The 18,336-nt window shown below is 46.7% G+C and overlaps 1 protein-coding gene across 1 annotated transcript in view; it reads left to right on the top strand.

Annotated features, from left to right (window-relative positions):
• The first annotated feature begins 1,425 nt into the window (after window positions 1–1,425).
• Window positions 1,426–18,336, top strand: part of LOC141156950 (cytochrome P450 4B1-like) — a 33,983-nt gene continuing 17,072 nt past the window's right edge. Inside the window, exons 1-10 of the mRNA XM_073643543.1 lie at window positions 1,426–1,705; window positions 4,256–4,400; window positions 4,901–4,945; window positions 14,519–14,646; window positions 14,752–14,876; window positions 15,132–15,283; window positions 15,812–15,918; window positions 16,008–16,198; window positions 16,416–16,549; window positions 16,890–16,954. Of these exons, the coding sequence (XP_073499644.1) occupies window positions 1,487–1,705; window positions 4,256–4,400; window positions 4,901–4,945; window positions 14,519–14,646; window positions 14,752–14,876; window positions 15,132–15,283; window positions 15,812–15,918; window positions 16,008–16,198; window positions 16,416–16,549; window positions 16,890–16,954 (1,311 nt within the window). The 5' untranslated portion in view covers window positions 1,426–1,486. The remainder of the gene's footprint in view (window positions 1,706–4,255; window positions 4,401–4,900; window positions 4,946–14,518; window positions 14,647–14,751; window positions 14,877–15,131; window positions 15,284–15,811; window positions 15,919–16,007; window positions 16,199–16,415; window positions 16,550–16,889; window positions 16,955–18,336) is intronic.

The following is an 18,336-nucleotide window of genomic DNA, read 5'->3' as shown; positions in this document are numbered from 1 at the left end:
CTTCACGTCATACCAGTAAGAAAGTCTCCTATAGGCTGTGAACAAAGAGACATTAAAGCACGATTTAAATATCTCTATTCTATCTCTTATGGCATATACCTTCATCTGAACCCACTTAAGTAGTGCGACTCAATGAATAAGGCCTGGATAAGGCCGAAACGTCTTCTGTCGCCAATCACTGTCGCAATCACGTTTGATCCGTTTGATGTTATGCCAATGTTAATAAATGAACACTGCATTAGAACTCATGAGTGTGCGATGATATAATTTAATATATGTATTGGGCACCTCGTGTCTCTTCATCAGCACCTCTCTTCTTATGACAAGAGTGCACGCTAATTATTTACTCTACAGCCTTAATTTTGGGCAGATCCAAATCTCTAAAAAGATCATTCAGTTCACTTTGTGTTATAAGGTGTGATTCAGTACAGATTACTAACTGAAAGTCTGGATTGTGAGAGGAAGATGCTTCACGACACCAAGCACTCTCTTCTTCATCACTTGACTAGACTGAAAATGTTTCTGGTGCTTTGTGAACCGGCAGTTCTTCTGTATGTGGTACTGGTCGTATTGCAGATGTAATGTTTGGATACTGTAAATTCCACTTCTTCTTCCTTGAAACTCCCTTCCTAATTGCGGGGAACAATGCAGAAATAGCAATTGGCAGTGTGATCAGTTGACTCTCTCCAGATCATTATGACTACAAAAGGCATAGATTGCCTCTTCCCACTGGGTAAGATGTGATGCACATCTATTGCAGCATATGTGTGGAGCCCAACTCTTGTCCTGATCGCCTATTCTGCAGCCAAAATACAGGTTGTAGGCTTTCCTTTTCACGGTAGTCTAGTATCACCTTTGTGACGCAAATGTGACTTCTCCGCATATGTAGCAAAAAGTATCCGCTTGCTAATGCAAGAATGAGGTATGTCTGAAAAAAACTATAGAAACATGTCAATATGCTAAGAAACTAAGCTAAGAAATCCTAAAACTGTATACCTTATACAGAGAGCATTAATAAAAGTAGGTGATGTAGGACTACATCACCGGAGCTGAATTGGAGGTTTTTGATTGATCACCCTAATATGATAGAATACTGAAGGCTCAATAGACTAAATTGATGATGAAATAATAAAGATGCAATTTTTCTATAAGCCTGCATGAAAAGTGTCATAAATAATTACAACCTCTTCTGGATCTTGAAAATTTGAGCCAATCAGCAAATTTGAGCATCATATTAATTTTCAATTTGGCTGTAGAGCAGTGTTATCAGCCAGACCTTTAGAATTATGAGACTTGACACTTGAACTGTGGATTATAATTTCACTGTTTTCTTCCTCTGCACAATCCAGTTTTCTGATCACTGGTGTGTATGTGTTTCTGTGCCACTGCACACACCTTCCTCAGGCATTAGTCGCCTCCTCTATTTATTACCCTTTGGACTTCTCAGACCGTAGCTCCTCCTGACACTATTATATAAAGTCCCTTTATGTATAAGACAGAGGAAAATCCCGACATGGCTTCTCCCACGCTGCCAGGACTCTTCTCCTTGAGCCTCGCTGAGCTCCTGCACTGGGCAGGCTACCTGAGTGTCCTCTACCTGGTCTACAAGGTCTCCAATCTATTCCTGAGACAGAAGAAGCTGGAGAGAGTGTTCAGTGCTTTCCCGGGTCCTAAACGTCACTGGTTGTATGGTAATGCCCATGTGGTAAGTGCCGTTACATATGTGTTTGCTATAGTATACGTTTTTGGTTTCTGCATTTTAAGCAAATCACCAGAAAATGCTGCACTATAGAAAATGTCAAAAAGTCAAAAGTGACCAAATTTTGATTATAATTTAACTGCCTTTACTCTCCATTAGTATTCCATGTGTTTTTTTTTTTAAATTAAATACGCCATAGGGTTTAAGAGGTATTAGCATTTTTATTTTGTGTGCTCAATATTCTGATTTTTATTGTATCTATCAAGGGAACATTGCTGACAGGATTCTCTGTATTTATGCTGCTCTGTATAATTATTCTGGGAGCAATTCCCCCTTGATAAAAAAAATTAGCATCAAATAAAAAATACATGTCTTTGGAGCAGTACTGTGGATTTAAAATGAAAAATAAGGTAAACCAAAAAACTAAATATTCAGGGTAGAAGAAGAACTGGTAACGCTTGACCCTGTGACAGGTCTTCTTTAAGTGATTGTGCCTTACTTATAAGGGGTGCACCACCAACCAATACCCACAGTTCTTATTAGTGATTGTTGGCTGCCAACCTTGTAATGTTATAAAGGAATGGTAGATCATCGGCACCCCATCGGCATAATTTGTGCTTTATGAGTACAATATATAATGATAAAAAGAATGTAGTCACAGTATAGTGCAATCCTGATTCCTTAGGGCCTGTTAGCTGTTGCTACACTTTTGTCTTATAGGTCTTTGATTGCCGAGGATGGCAATGAGGGAAAGGAGAGTTGTAAAGGATTGGAAGATCATCAGTACCCCTAAAATCTATGCTACAATTATATAATGTTGCAGTGTCTGTTATACCTGTTGTGACATTCAGTTGTTCCAAATGCCAATCCCTATAACTGCAATGTTCTCTAGGGGAAAGAAAGCAACACTTGCTGACACAGGCTGGCAGGCCTTGCTGTATGGAGCTTTTTAAGTAATAAATAGGCAGTTGCTAAAGAGTTCTTGGTTCTTAGTTTGAGAGATGTAGTGGAGTGGAGCTATTTGGCTGCAGTTTGTGTGGGCCAAGAAAGAGGACAGAGGTAGCAATCATGTACCTAAAGTTTAAAAATAGCAGTTTGGATCCCAGATACGTCCGAAATGTCTTTGATGCTCAAGGAAGAGGATCAGAGGGGAAAGAGGGCTCAGCTTCAGCAATGTAAGGAGCTAGGAGTCCAAGACGGTACATCTGTGGGTTTGTGGGGACCCTAAAACAGCAAGGGAGAAGATAGGGGCGGAGGCAAGGTGTAAGCTTGCTGTTGAAGTGCTAGTGAAAGACTACTTAGAATGATAGTAACACACACCCTGAGGAACTAATTTCACTGATGTTTGAGTCACTATAACAGACCTTAGCCAAGCTACCCTTACAATGTGATGTTTCTATTTCCCTAAAAGGCTGCTGTGTTAAGGTATACTTACAAAATTTCCCAGAAAAAAAGGAAGATGTCCTGAACTCTTGAAAAAGTCAGTACATTTCTCCATCATTTCCAAAACATCCCAAAATCATTGGTTTCAAAATAATTCTTATGCCGTTGAGTCTTGCGGGGAAGGGGACCCATTCTTGGAAGGGCAAATAAGAGACACATAGGGGCATTTTCTTGAAAACAGGGCATTGCTACAGCCATAAAGCTCTGTTATTACATATTGCAAAATACACTAATGCCCCTTGAGTTTTACCTTCGAACTCCAGAAAATAAATGTAGAATTTTATGTTTGGTCAGTGTAAGGTGGCCATCTTCCATACCACATTTGTCAGCTGTGTAGACATATCTGGTAGGACCATGCAATGACCGTTCAATGATCCTCTTTCTAGGTGTGTACATAAACAGGAGGTCACACACTGCAGAGATTCATCTCTTATCATTTATGCCATAAACAAGTTGCTTATTATATATAAATTATAAAGACAGGAGAGAGAAGCAGACAGTGGCCAAACTCCAAAGTTATTTATGCCCTATGTGCCAGTGTTTCTTAAGTTTTATCTGAGGTCGCGGTTACAGAGGTCTCATCCTACTGATAATGTAGCTGTTATATGAAGTGAACATGAGCCATAAGCTTTTATTAATACGCAAAAAAGGATAAATAGACTCATTTCCATTATAATCCTCTATTATAGAGGATAATGAGAGTACCCAATACTGAATATATTAATTGTCATACTTACATCTAGAACCACACTGCCCAAGTTTTTAAATGTGTTTTTTAGGGGCTATTTTATAAAAGGGGCTTTGTCTGTTGGTTGTGTAATTCTGTATTTGTTGATATAATAAACTTAGAAATTTTGATAGTATATGAATTAGTTTCTGACTTTTTCTAATGAGGTATGAGAATTAATAAAAGTGAACCATAAGATGTCTAGTCATCACAACCCCAAATATAAGTCTGCAGTCTCATTTATAGTCTCAAAGATGAAAACTATAAGTGTTTACTGCAAAAAAACTGGACCCTTTTGTGGCTGTACAGGTTGCACCTGATGGACATCTCTGAATAATAGTCGGATTATCAAAGGTTATAGCTGAAATATTTCTTCTTCTTAACAGTTTAAACAAGATGGGACTGATTTGGACATTGTGAATGGTTATGCAAAACAATTCGACTATGCTTTTCCAATGTGGCTTGGAAATTTTTTTGCCTCCCTCATTGTCTTTCATCCAGACTATGTGAAAGCTATTCTATCCAGGCAAGGTGAGGCATAAATGCTAATTTTTTAATGTTTGCATTTTACTCATTATTTTATCATATTCCTTTTTGTATGTCATTTTTAATGATTTATTATACTTTCTATGATGTTTTCTTTTTTCATAAATCAACACTTCAAGTGAAGATAAAAAAAAACTTTGCAATATATCTTACTATAAAAATATATTTCCCAATTTATCAATCAATGACTCTTAAAAACTGCTCAAATCTGTCTACAAATCTGTCTTCAATGAAGGATAAAAGAACACCTGCCACTTAAAAAAGTCTATAGCGAGAAAAAGGGTGAGACAAAAGCAGAAATAGTGCTATTCCTCGGGTACACTCACATGACAGCTTTTTCTGAAAGTGCAATTAAACTTTTTTGTGACTTTTTCTCACTAGCGTGCTCTGTGAAGAATAGTGCCCCTTTTTATGCTCATCAGAATTGTAATCCTTGTCATTTTTAGTGATTATATATATTAAATACACGTACCATTTCGTTATAGATCCAAAGGACAACTTTGCCTATTACTTCATAACCCCATGGATCGGTAAGTAGCAAGAATTTGCAAGCTGTATAATATTGAAGCAGAAATCCAAAATTCCAAAATACCACAAGATGGAGGATGAAAAAATGGCTAAACATGTGCTGAGCCAAGCTGTGTATGCAAAATTCTGATATTTTGAAGGAGTCTTTTCCAATCCCTCGGTTGAACTTTTCAACTGTATGAACTATGTAACTATGATCTCATAACAAAAGTCTGAAGTTATTCTATGTGACTGCAGACTGCCAAATGGTGATGCACACACTGTCACCATTTACTGGTATTCCCTGTGTGAGCGGGAGGCCATCTGACTATATATATGCTATTATCATGTGACAACTAGACTCAACTGGCTTCTCTCAATTCTCTTCTATTGAGAAAGGCATGGAAGTCTAGTTGGCAAATGACCGCAACTGTGCAAATCACATTCATACAGTCAGATGACTGCTCACTTGTCACAATTCCTCCTCTCAGTGTGATGAGCTGTCCAGTCTGGGGTAGAGGTGTGCTGGACTGTCAATATTGTGATAGACAGCTCCACCGTCTAATCTGAGGCGTGGGTGTACTGAGCTTTCAGTGTGGTGAGTGACAGTCCAGTTACCCAATCAGGGCCGGGCGTACTGGGATTCCAACAGATGTCTCCTGTTCGGAATGATTCCAAGGCTATTTAGCTGGCTGTCTGCCTCCAATCTCTGTTAGTTGTAGCTCTACTCAGTGTGTTGTGTGTTTGCTCTGTGCTTTGAGTGCTAAAATTTTGATCTTTGTTGACTGACCTTGGATTTGCCTTTGACCATCCTTTTGCCTAGCCCCTTTGTTTTAAAACGCTACTGTGGCACCCCAGGGGTCTGGTTACCACAATAATAGAGATATTATGTCTGAGAGCAAGTGGGAGGTTTCTCTGGTCAGGAGCCCTAAGCATGCAACACTGCCCGCCCAGACCTGGGAGGGGAGGAATCTGCCCTTATAAACTGGGTCTGGGGCGGGATTAGTGAGTGAAGCTCTGTAGGAGCAGCAGCTGAAGACCAGGGGCTGGAGCTGAGCAGAGATATAGCTCGCCCTGGCTGAAGTTACTAAAACCAGACACAGGAGTCCGAGGCTGTGGGGACTGATATATATACCCAGCAGCAGAAACCAGCCGGCAGGGGATTCCAGGTGCTCTGGCCATAGAAGCCCGGAGGCTCAGTCACAAAGAAGGGACCAGCGCCGCCATCCAGGAGCGGAGGCTAACAGAAGGCCCAAAGTCACCAGCCATACGGGTGAGCACCACACGGTATACTCAGGGACGTGGGCTACTTGTAACCGCTGACAGCAAGGTAGCCAGGAAGAGTGCAGATAAACGGGGAGGCCTACAACTCCACCTGGCCAGGGGAACTCCTGCATGCTCACAGACTGACCAGGCCCCTTATACTAGCCAGTACTCCCGGGAGGGTCTGCCTTGTACCATCAGTAAAGACCCTGAACTGCACCACACGTCTCTGTGATTCCTTGCCACACCAGCACCATTAGCACTGGGACGCTCACACCATCACTCCCATCATCTCTCACATTAGCTGCCCTGAGGCAATACTTCTCCCGTGGGGAGTTATCCCATACTCAGCTGCGCAAACAACATCAGCCTCAGCGGTCTGCAGCGCAGCGGCGGTCCCCACTGACCGCAATCCACGGGTGGTGTAGTCGGACATTGTTATTACCTAAGACTGCCACTGATTTGACCACCCTGAGCCACGGACCGGGTCACCGCCACACTGAGACTACAACCCCCAGCATCCCACCAGCGATCCGGCTCCGGGTATCCCCCTGCACAGCACAGGCCCAGGGGGCGCGTCAACTTTGGCGTAGTCGGCAGGATTGCGTGCCTGAAAAAGACTTTTAAACTTACCTGTGGTGAAGTTTCCCGCCGTCCGGAGTCGTTTCCCGCCATCCGGAGCCGATTCCCGCCATCAGACGCCATCTTGGACCGTTTCCCACCGTCTTCTGCCTTCTTCCCGCCATCTGCAGCTGCTTCCCGCCTTCGGACGCCATCTTCGGGACGCCGCACAGGAAGAAGAGGGGCGTGGATGCCGAAAGCGCGCGAGATCCGAAGCTCTGCCCCACGCTCCGCCCCACGCTCTGACGCTGCGCAAGGTCCTGGAAGGGAGGAAGAGCGACGCTGACGTCATCGGAGCGCGACGCCAGGTCCTCAACCCCGACGATCGACTGCGGAGCCGCGGCCTACGGAAGAAGAGCATCGCAAGGTAGGCCACGGTCCACTAGGGGGAAGGAGGATGTCGGACACCGAGGGGAGCTCCACTGCCACAGCCACCGCCAGCGCAACCGCTGCAGCAGTCATGCCATTCACCATGCCCTATATCCCGGGGGCAACCTGGCTACCCCAGTACTCAGGGGAGTCACATACCCTAAATGACTTTAGAGAAAGACTGGATAGCCTCTTCCAGGTGTACCCCCTCACAGAAGAGCAAAAAGTGAGCATCCTGGTGGCCCAAGTAATCGGGGCAGCCCAAAGGGAGGTAAAGTCCTGGCCACCTGGAAGGAAGAGGACTGTCAGAGAAATACTAGCCCGGCTGAAAGACACATCTGATACCCGCGCCTCAGCCGAAATAAAGCTCCGATTTTACGGGTGCAAACAGTGGGCACATGAGAGTATAAGAGACTATGCTTTAAACCTACAAGAGGCCCTGAGAGCCATTAAGCAGGCAGACCCTGACAGTGTGAGAAATGAAGATAAGCTGTTGACTGAACAATTTATTGAGGGTCTACTGTGCAATGCCCCCCGAACCCAGTTGCGGGCAATGGCCTTACAGGACCCTGACCTGGACTTTGCAGAGTTCAAGGACAGAGCCATCCGGGTGCTCCGAGAACCGGCACCAGGTGGCGCTGTCACCCACAGGCGCCCTGCTATCACTTACCTCCAGGAGACGGCGCCCTTGTCTGCAGGGCCTGTGGGAGCTGATGCGCAGGCTTTAAACAGTGACCCGGCTACAGACCTGCACCATCAGGTCCAAGAGCTGACTAAGAGCGTTGCCGCGCTAACCAGAACTGTGCAGTCTTTACAGGTCTCTTCTCCTGGAAAGATCCAGCTGGCATCCGGACCGGAGGAAGTCCCGTGGCGCCGACTGAGGATGACCCCACCGGCCAGAGGAAGACCCAGCGACAGATACAACGAGGACGGACGACCCATCTGCCGCCGCTGCAATCAACCCGGACATGTGGCAAGGTACTGTCATTTAAACGGGCACAACCTGGGGTAGAGGGCCAACCCCCAGGCATAAGACCATCAGGCCCATCAAACTGGCGTGATAAATACGTAGGGGGACGTCCAATCTTGCCTGTGGTACTGGATGGCATTCCTATGAGTGCCCTACTAGACACTGGGTCACAGGTGACCACCATCCCGTACGTGCTCTTTAAGCAGTACTGGAATGACTTGGACATAACCCGCTACCCAGATGACGACCTGAGTATCATCGCCAGCAATGGTGAGCCCATGCCGCAGGTGGGATTCAAAGAGGTGACCATTAAGATCGGTAAAGTCGAACTGGCGGCACAAGGACTGATTATAGTGGACATAGACCGTCATGAGAGTCACACTAGAATAACATTGGGAACTAATGTGATTGAAAATTGTCTTGCAGAGGTGATTCTCATTGTACAGCAGGTTGCCAAGAACGCCAGTTCCGGCCAGCAGCGTGTGCTCCAAAAAGAGATCCGGGCACTGATGAAGCGGCAACAGGTGGAACTATCTGGTGGTGAGATTGGTAGCGTGAGAATGTGTGACCCGTTCCCTATTGCCATGCCCCCAAAAAGTGAGATGATGATTTGGTGCCGGGCAGCTATTGGTCTAAGAGGTAGAGACTACCAAGCAATGGTAGAACCCGTCTACTCAGACAGTAGGCCCACCATTTTGACAGCACGGGGAGTGGTCGATGTACGCCATGGGAGGGTGCCCGTTCGCATCATAAATATCGGGGAGAGAGAAGTATACCTGCCCCGGTATGCCACGCTAGCCAAATTGTTCACCATAAACCATAATTCTGTACAGGCCGTGGAACCCTTGCCTCCATCTCAACCAGAGGAAGGTATCGGCTCTAAGAAACCAATGGAGGACTGGTGTCAGCAACTGCATTTGGGTACTGACTCCACTCCCTCACACCAGAAACAGGGAGTCTATCGGGTGGTTCGAGAGTACGAGAGAGTGTTTAGTAAACACCCGCTAGACTTCGGGCGAGTAAAGGGGGTAGAACACCACATCCCCACGGGAGACCATCCTCCCATAAAGGAGAGATACCGACCCGTACCCCCGGCACACTGCCAACACGCCAAGGGGATGCTTAGAGACATGAAGGAGGCTGGGGTAATCAGGGACAGCTGTAGCCCCTGGGCAGCTCCACTAGTCTTAGTGAAAAAGAAAGACAACACCATGAGAATATGTGTAGACTACAGGAAGGTCAACCGTATCACACACAAAGATGCGTACCCGTTACCAAGGATAGAAGAGTCCTTAGCTGCATTAAAATCTGCTAACTTCTTCTCTACTTTGGATCTCACTAGCGGGTACTGGCAGGTTCCTGTAGCAGAGGCGGACCGGGAGAAGACCGCATTCACCACCCCGATGGGTCTCAGCGAATTTAACTGTATGCCGTTCGGGCTCTTCAACGCACCAGGAACCTTCCAACGGTTGATGGAATGCTGTCTGGGACACCGGAACTTCGAGACGGTCCTGTTATACCTGGACGATGTCATCGTCTATTCCAAGACCTACGAGGAGCACCTGAAACACCAGGCAGAAGTGTTTGAAGCTCTGGCAAACTACGGCCTAAAGGTGAAACCCTCCAAGTGTCACCTCCTGAAACCAAAGGTGCAGTACCTGGGACACGTGGTGAGTGCTGACGGAGTGGCTCCCGACCCTGATAAGATCACCGTGATTAAGGACTGGCCAAGACCCTTCAGCATAAAGGAAGTGCGGCAGTTCCTCGGGTTGGTAGGCTACTACCGAAGATTCATTCCCGGTTTCACCAAAATGGCAGCCCCTATGCAGGACCTCCTGATAGGTCAATCTCGGAAAGCCAAAAACCAGAAGCCGCCCTTTAGGTGGGAAAAGCTGGAAGAGGAGTCCTTCTGCCAGCTGAAGATGGCCCTCACGGGGGATGAAATCCTGGCATATCCAGACTACAGCCAGCCCTTTATCCTCCACACGGACGCAAGCAACATCGGGCTAGGAGCCGTACTGTCCCAGATCCAGCAAGGGAAAGAACGGGTAATCGCTTACGCCAGCCGAAAGCTACGGCCCACGGAGAGGAACCCTGAGAATTATAGCTCATTCAAGCTGGAGTTCCTGGCAGTAGTGTGGGCAGTGATCGAACGTTTCAAGCATTACCTTGCCTCCTCCAAATTCACCGTGTACACGGATAACAACCTGTTGACACACCTGGACACTGCAAGGCTCGGTGCCCTGGAACAGAGATGGATGGCCCGCCTGTCTAACTTTGAATTCACCATCAAATACCGGGCAGGACGCTCAAATGCCAACGCGGATGCCCTGTCTAGAATGCCGAACTTACCGGACGTAGGGGAAGATCCAGAATATCTGGAAGAAGTTGAGCTCCCTGCGTTCCACCGTCATGGGATTACCCTGTATTCCCACCGTGTGAAGGACAGGCGCTCCGTGACGTTCAATCCCTTGCCCCACTACAACTGGGCGGAGACGCAAGACAGTGATCCCGCAGTCCATTTGGTGAAGGAAATGCTGACCCTGGCCGATGCCCGTCTTGACCCAGATGCTCCGGAGGAGACCAAGCAACTGTGGAAGGAGAAAAGTAAGCTGTTCCTCTACAGGGAGAAGCTGTGCCGGAGAATGGTTAACTCTCGACCACATGAGTTGACCTGGCAGGTAGTGGTCCCAAGACGAGACGCGGCTATGGTTCTGGAGGCATACCACAACGGAGCAGGGCATTTCGGATGGAAGAAGCTGGAGTTCTTGTTGCGTGAACGGTTCTACTGGGTAGGCATGAGAGGAGCCATCGAGAGGTGGTGCAGAGACTGTGGCCCGTGCCACCTGAGAAGAAAAGACCGAGCCAGCCAGAAGACTCCCCTGCAGTCCATCATCACCAGACAGCCACTGGAACTGGTAGCCCTGGACCATGTGAAACTGGCTCCAAGCAGATCTGGGTATGTCTACGCCCTCACAATCGTAGATCATTACTCCCGGTTCCTGGTGGTGGTCCCGGTCAAGGACTTAACGGCTCAAACAGCAGCTAGAGCCTTCCAGCAGCACTTCTGCCGTCCACACGGGCACCCGGACCAAGTGTTGACAGACCAAGGACCAGCCTTCGAAGCGGAGGTCTTCCAGGAGTTCTGCAACCTGTATGGCTGCAAGAAGATAAGAACAACGCCCTATCACCCTCAAACCAATGGACTCTGCGAGAAGATGAACCAGGTGGTGATAGATCTGCTAAAAACATTGCCCCTGGAAGAACACAGTCTGTGGCCTGAGAAACTGCCCGATCTGGTGGACCTGTATAACCACATCCCTGTAGGTTCCACCAACTGTACCCCGGCTTACCTAATGAGAGCAAGACCTGGTAAGCTGCCTATTGACCTGGATATGGGAGTCCTGACGCCTGAGGACACCTCGCCAGAGGCAGACTGGGATACAGAACGGCAGCAGCAGTATCGGAAAGTACAGGAGAGCGTCGAGCGAAGTCTGTCTCAAGCTAGAGAAAGGCAAGAGAAGGCTTATAACCAGTATGCTCCCACTGTTCCCCTGGTACCTGGAGAGCAGGTCTTGAAGAGGAAGAGGCGGCTCCACAAGTTGGACGACCAGTGGGAGAAGGACCCGTACACCGTACTGCCATCAAGCCATGAGAACCCAAAAATCTGCGTAATCAGTAAGGATGGAGGAGAAACCACAGCCATTGTCTCCAGAGACCACCTGAAGAAGTGTCCCGAGCAGCTGCAAAGCCCTGAAGAAGATCAAGAAAACCCTCAACCCGCAGAGGAAAGGGAAGAAATGATCAGTACCGTACTCGGAGACTTCCCCCGGTCTTGGACACAAGTAAACGGCGCTGTCGTGGTACCCATCCTCACCTTTCTCCAGCCAGCCCCGCAAGTGCCTACAGAGGAACCGGTAGAGCTGGAAGAGCAGCCGGTCCAAGAGGCAGAAGAGTCCACACCAGCAGTACAGGAGGATCAACCCTCTGCTAGTAGTGAGCCTGCCGTGCCCCTAGTGAGCCAAAGAGTGCGCAGACAGCTGCCCAGCTTACCTACAACCTCCCCTACACCCTGTAGTGCAGAACCAGTTAGTGAGCTCCGTAGGTCCACTAGAGTCACTAGAGGTCAAATGCCCGCTCGCTGGAGAATCTAAACTAATGCACTGTGAATTTATCTGTTAACTGTTTATGATTTTTGTTTGTTGCCTGTTATTAATTATGTTTCTCAGTTACCCTGCAGATTTATTTGGACTAACAGGTTATGGACGCTGGATAACCGGAACAGTTTTGTAGATAGTTGCACCTTGGTGCCTCTTGCGAAGTCGGCCGCGGAAGAGAAAACCTGTCTGGCGTGGCCTCCTTGCGGCCCAAAGTAGTTAGTCTACCCTTGCAGCCACGCCCAAGGCCAACGCAAGGGGTTTGCTTTGGACAGGTCCCCTACTTCGCTTAAAGTTTCACCTTGGGTGACATGGACACCCTCTTGTTTCAAAAACTTCACCTTGGGTGATATGGACACCCGGTTGCGGACACGCCGTGACCTTTAAAGAACTAAATCTTCTTGTAAATATGTTATCGTATTATTGTTTATACCCTGTTATTATGTTTCTAAAAATGTGTTTAGTCCCGGAGTACTAAAATTTACTAGGGGGGAATGTGGCACCCCAGGGGTCTGGTTACCACAATAATAGAGATATTATGTCTGAGAGCAAGTGGGAGGTTTCTCTGGTCAGGAGCCCTAAGCATGCAACACTGCCCGCCCAGACCTGGGAGGGGAGGAATCTGCTCTTATAAACTGGGTCTGGGGCGGGATTAGTGAGTGGAGCTGCAGACAGAGAAAGAGTTCAGTTCCAGACACAGGGAAAGATACATCAGGAGCTCTGTAGGAGCAGCAGCTGAAGACCAGGGGCTGGAGCTGAGCAGAGATATAGCTCGCCCTGGCTGAAGTTACTAAAACCGGACACAGGAGTCTGAGGCTGTGGGGACTGATATATATACCCAGCAGCAGAAACCAGCCGGCAGGGGATTCCAGGTCCTCTGGCCATAGAAGTCCGGAGGCTCAGTCACAAAGAAGGGACCAGCGCCGCCATCCAGGAGCGGAGGCTAACAGAAGGCCCCAAGTCACCAGCCATACGGGTGAGCACCGCACGGTATACTCAGGGACGTGGGCTACTTGTAACCGCTGACAGCAAGGTAGCCAGGAAGAGTGCAGATAAACTGGGAGGCCTACAACTCCACCTGGCCAGGGGAACTCCTGCATGCTCACAGACTGACCAGGCCCCTTATACTAGCCAGTACTCCCGGGAGGGTCTGCCTTGTACCATCAGTAAAGACCCTGAACTGCACCACACGTCTCTGTGATTCCTTGCCGCACCAGCACCATTAGCACTGGGACGCTCACACCATCACTCCCATCATCTCTCACATTAGCTGCCCTGAGGCAATACTTCTCCCGTGGGGAGTTATCCCATACTCAGCTGCGCAAACAACATCAGCCTCAGCAGTCTGCAGTGCAGCGGCGGTCCCCACTGACCGCAATCCACGGCGTAGTCGGACATTGTTATTACCTAAGACTGCCACTGGTTTGACCACCCTGAGCCACGGACCGGGTCGCCGCCACACTGAGACTACAACCCCCAGCATCCCACCAGCGATCCGGCTCCGGGTATCCCCCTGCACAGCACAGGCCCAGGGGGCGCGTCACTACCTTCTTGTAATTCTGACCCCGCCTTTGACTCACCCCTCTGTTTATGATGCACCCTCCTGGCTTTTCACCTCGGATTCCCTGACTTTCCCATCTCACGGCATGTCCGTAAGTAGTGACTAGCGTGACACCATTCACGCAGGGAATATGGGGAAATTTTAATAACGTGTGCATTGGACACTATCATGATTCAGCAGTCTGTCTATATTTGCACCATTTTAAATAGGATTTGTCACTTGCCATAAATATGTAATTTTCTCCCCTGGTGTACGTTCCACTGTTCTCCTGAATAGTTTTTCATTTATTCCTACATCTCTCCGTTCCTGAGGTATGGCCCCTCTTCTGGCCATGGTCTTCAAGAAGACTCCAACTGAGAAGAGTTGATGATCGCAACCCACCTCACTAAAAAGACTAGATTTACATACAATGAAAATGTAAGTGGAGAGGATAATGAACCCAAGAAAAACTCCAGGTTCAGGAAAACAGTGTCATTTACATGGGGTAAAAAAATTGCATATCTATGGCCAGTGACAGGTCCTCTTTTAACTATAAACTTCAGATCTACTTAGGTCTTTGCAATTATGCTTCATGCTATTTGCTGCAGTAACAGTATGACCTGCTCTAGTCCATATATAGGTCCCTATATTGACCTATCTTTTGTCTATCATTTAGGGAAAGGTTTGCTGGTGCTGTCGGGGCAGAAATGGTTCCAGCACCGTAAACTGTTGACACCTGGATTCCATTATGATGTCCTAAAGCCATATGTCAGAGTGACATCCGACAGTGTTAATGTCATGCTGGTAAGGAGAAATTTCCAGGTTTAGAACTCAAAAATCCTTCTGGCGTAAAACAGCCAACCTATTTTCTGATTGCAATGACTCGGGCTAATGCTGAATCTTGTTTAGGACAAATGGGAGAAATTTGCCCCAAATAATAAATCAGTGGAGCTTTTCCATCATGTCAGTCTCATGACCTTGGACACCATCATGAAATGCGCATTCAGTTACGAGAGCAACTGCCAGAATAACAGGTTGGTTGTTTCCAACAATTTATGTCTAAAACTACACAGATTATCAAAGATGCAGAGGCATATCATGTAGCAGCTATGGGGTCATTGGTGAGATGGTTCACAAACCTATTTGGTTCTCTCCGATATGCACACTTGTTGGCAAAAACCTGCACAGGACTCTCTTCCTCAGAGGTCTGCATTCCACTGCAGAAGCAATGTCAGGTACTGCTCTCTGCACAACTGATTACAATCGATCACGTTCTTCTTTTATTGCAGTGAAAATGACTACATCAATGCTGTGTATGAGCTCTCCTACCTGGTGCAGCGCAGAACCCGCATCTTTCCATATCATAATGACTTTCTTTTCTACATGAGCCCACACGGATTCCGCTTCCGGAGAGCAGTGAAAAAAACACATGAACACACAGGTCAGAAGAGATCATAAATTATAGTCACAAGTTTTTTTTATGTAGCTTTTTAAAGGTTGCACATTCTATATTCCAATGTTAGATTTTGATCTTTTACACATACACAATGATGGACCAGCCGGCATACAGTGGTGTGCCTACAATTACCAATTTTAGATACTAAGATTCGGTTAGGAGTGTACGTTCTCAACTGTTGGCTATATCTAGCCTATTCCCTTTCTAAATTCACATCCCTCCATGCCCAATCCCCATTTCTCCACGCTTCATACCCTACTTCTTCACTGCCTCCCGTTCTCTGCCTCCATGAATGAAAGTACCTACCAGAATAGCTGGTTTCTTGGAAGTTTGAGGCAAGTTTGTTAAAACGCAGGAGACTTGTTGACATATTCTGGAGTCCAACGGGTCTCCCCTTATTTCAGGATCCTCCAAGACGTTTCAGGAGAGTTGGCAAATTCCATAGAGGCGGACTGTGCTATTAGTTTGGTGTCTGTTAGGACAGCAATAATTTGCTTTCTCTGGTTATTACAGAGAGAGTAATCAAACTGAGGAAAGAATCACTAAAACAGGAGAGAGAGGTTGAGAAGATCAAGCAGAAGAGACATTTGGATTTTCTGGACATTCTTTTATGTGCCAAGGTACTAAAATGCTCAATGTATAAGTTACCATATATCCTGAGGAGGAGGCTATCTTTCCTGTTAAAGAGATGTGTGTCTGTAATTATCAGGATGAAAATGGTCAGGGTCTATCTGATGAAGATCTGCGGGCAGAGGTGGACACGTTCATGTTTGAGGGACACGATACAACGGCCAGTGGCGTCTCCTGGACATTATACTGTATGGCTAAATACCCTGAGCACCAGGAGAAATGCCGGGAGGAGATCAGAGAGGTCCTGGGAGATCGGACTACAGTCGACTGGTAAGATCCTTAGGTATAATAATGCCATATATTATTTTTTTATATTGTAATTTAACCCCATGGCAGTGCTGCAGAAAAATGCTAAACTACTATACTCCCTTAAAAAGCAGTTCTTGGAAGTTTTCATGCTCCTCATGGGCATGGCCCTTTTTTATATAATTGGTAGAGTGGATGTTGTAATATTATAAATTTTATTATTACTGTTTTGTGTTATCAGGGAAGACTTGAGTAAGCTGCCATACACCACAATGTGTATAAAGGAAAGTATGCGTCTCTACCCTCCTGTACCGGGGGTAGCTCGTGAGCTGAAAGAACCAATCACATTCTTTGATGGGCGAAGTCTACCAAAAGGTCAAACACATTTTTTTTTTAATCAAAATGATAAAAACATAATAAATAAAAACACAAAATAAAATTGAATCCTGCCCTTCAATAAGGAAAATACTGCAGCAATAAGCTGCCCCAGCAAGCTTCCAATTTTGCCAGATCTTGCCATAATATATACATATAAAAACTATAACATGTATACTGTATGTAAACCATTTGTTTAGAATTTACATGATTTGATCACTTTGAAAAATAGCAAAGTTGTAATTAAAATTGAAGAAGGGGCTTTTATCTTTAAGATGTTTTAATGTAATATATTATAGAAATGTATTATAAATTGCTCTTTTGTCTTTTGATGTCACAGGTACCCAGGTATTTCTGAGTATATTTTGCATGAACAGGTCTCCCAGTATGTGGGATAATCCTGAGGTAAGTGGAGGCTACATAGGTATTGTCACAGAGTCACTGGTGTGATATACGAGGGGAGGCATGTGTCACGCAGGTTGCTCTCCTGTGTGAACTAAAACCTACTAAATTTCTGCCAGCATGTTATATGCTGGGGGTTAACTCTCTTAAAGGGTGTGGTTTTATGGGAATGGCAAAGAGGCTGGGAGGCCATTCCCCCTACCTCCCCTCAGGGTGTGGCGCAGCAAGGTTAAAATGCTCAGTCACTATTGTTTCCTGTGAGTAGTGTGTGGTCTGGAGAGGGAAGTCTCCTGGCTGTGTTGGGCTGAAACCAGAGAGCAGCACTGAAGGACTGGTGTTGCTGAGACAACACTGTGCTACCTGCAGCGGGCAGAGCCTTGCTGGCTAAAGGACTCTGTTATACTTTATCTTTTGTTTTCCTGTTAACCCCGAGAGGGACTGTTTATTTTTTATGGGACGCTTCTGGAGTTTATGCACAATAAACCCGCAGGAAGATTACCCAAACTGAGTGTCCTTTGTCTGCCTCTGGAGAGTCATGCAAGTCGCTTTACCACAGTTGGTGTGAGAGTGCTGGCAAAGATCCAGGAACACATGTACCTGCCACAGAAAATGGTGGATGTCCTGGGTGAAGGCTGTCAGCCAGCCAGAGATGTCCGGCAGCATGGAGGAGCTTATCAAGCATTTAGTCCAGAGCCAACAGCAGCAACATCAGCAGCACCTGCAACAATTACAGCAACATTGGGAGCTACAGCAGCAGCAGATCCTGCAGCAGCAGCAAGTTCAACAGGAGACGACCAAACTGTTACTACAACAGATCCATTTGCAGCAAAAGGCGCAGCAGCAACACCAGCAGAAGCAGCAACAGCAGATACAGATTCTGGCGGACGCCATCCAGGGCAGAGCGACTTCCCCATCCCCAGGGCCGACTGATGACTCACACGTCAGGAAGGCGGTAAGACAGGCCATGCAGAAGATGACCCCTGGGGATGATATTGTTATGTTCTGCTACCAAAGCTAAGGAAAGAGAGGAGATCTGTCCCTACTATAAGACTCAGCTGAATCCCTACGATGTAACAGGGAACCTGATCCTGCGATCAGACCTGCTAAAGTCCTAATCTAGTCTGTACGGAGACCTATAGATGTGAGGAGGGAATCCCTACAAGTACTAAGGACTGGGAGGAATATGGGACACCTCCTAACAGAAATAGTAGCAGACAGACGAACAAACAAAATAGATAGAACATAGAGGTTCGTAGACCAAGCAAACTAACAGAGTTAGATACAGAGCACAGGCTAGCTAGAAAGTAGATATACAATGAAGTCCAGCAAAGCCAGAAGGGCGGAGCAGGATTAAATAGGCCAACAAGGTCATGTGACCAGCAAAG

This window comes from Phyllobates terribilis, unplaced genomic scaffold (assembly GCF_046119375.1).
Source record: "Phyllobates terribilis strain yellow unplaced genomic scaffold, ASM4611937v1 Scaffold_8__6_contigs__length_399053987, whole genome shotgun sequence".
Lineage (NCBI taxonomy): Eukaryota > Metazoa > Chordata > Amphibia > Anura > Dendrobatidae > Phyllobates > Phyllobates terribilis.
Note: the sequence above shows the minus strand (reverse complement) of the source record. Positions and strands in the feature narration are given on the sequence as shown.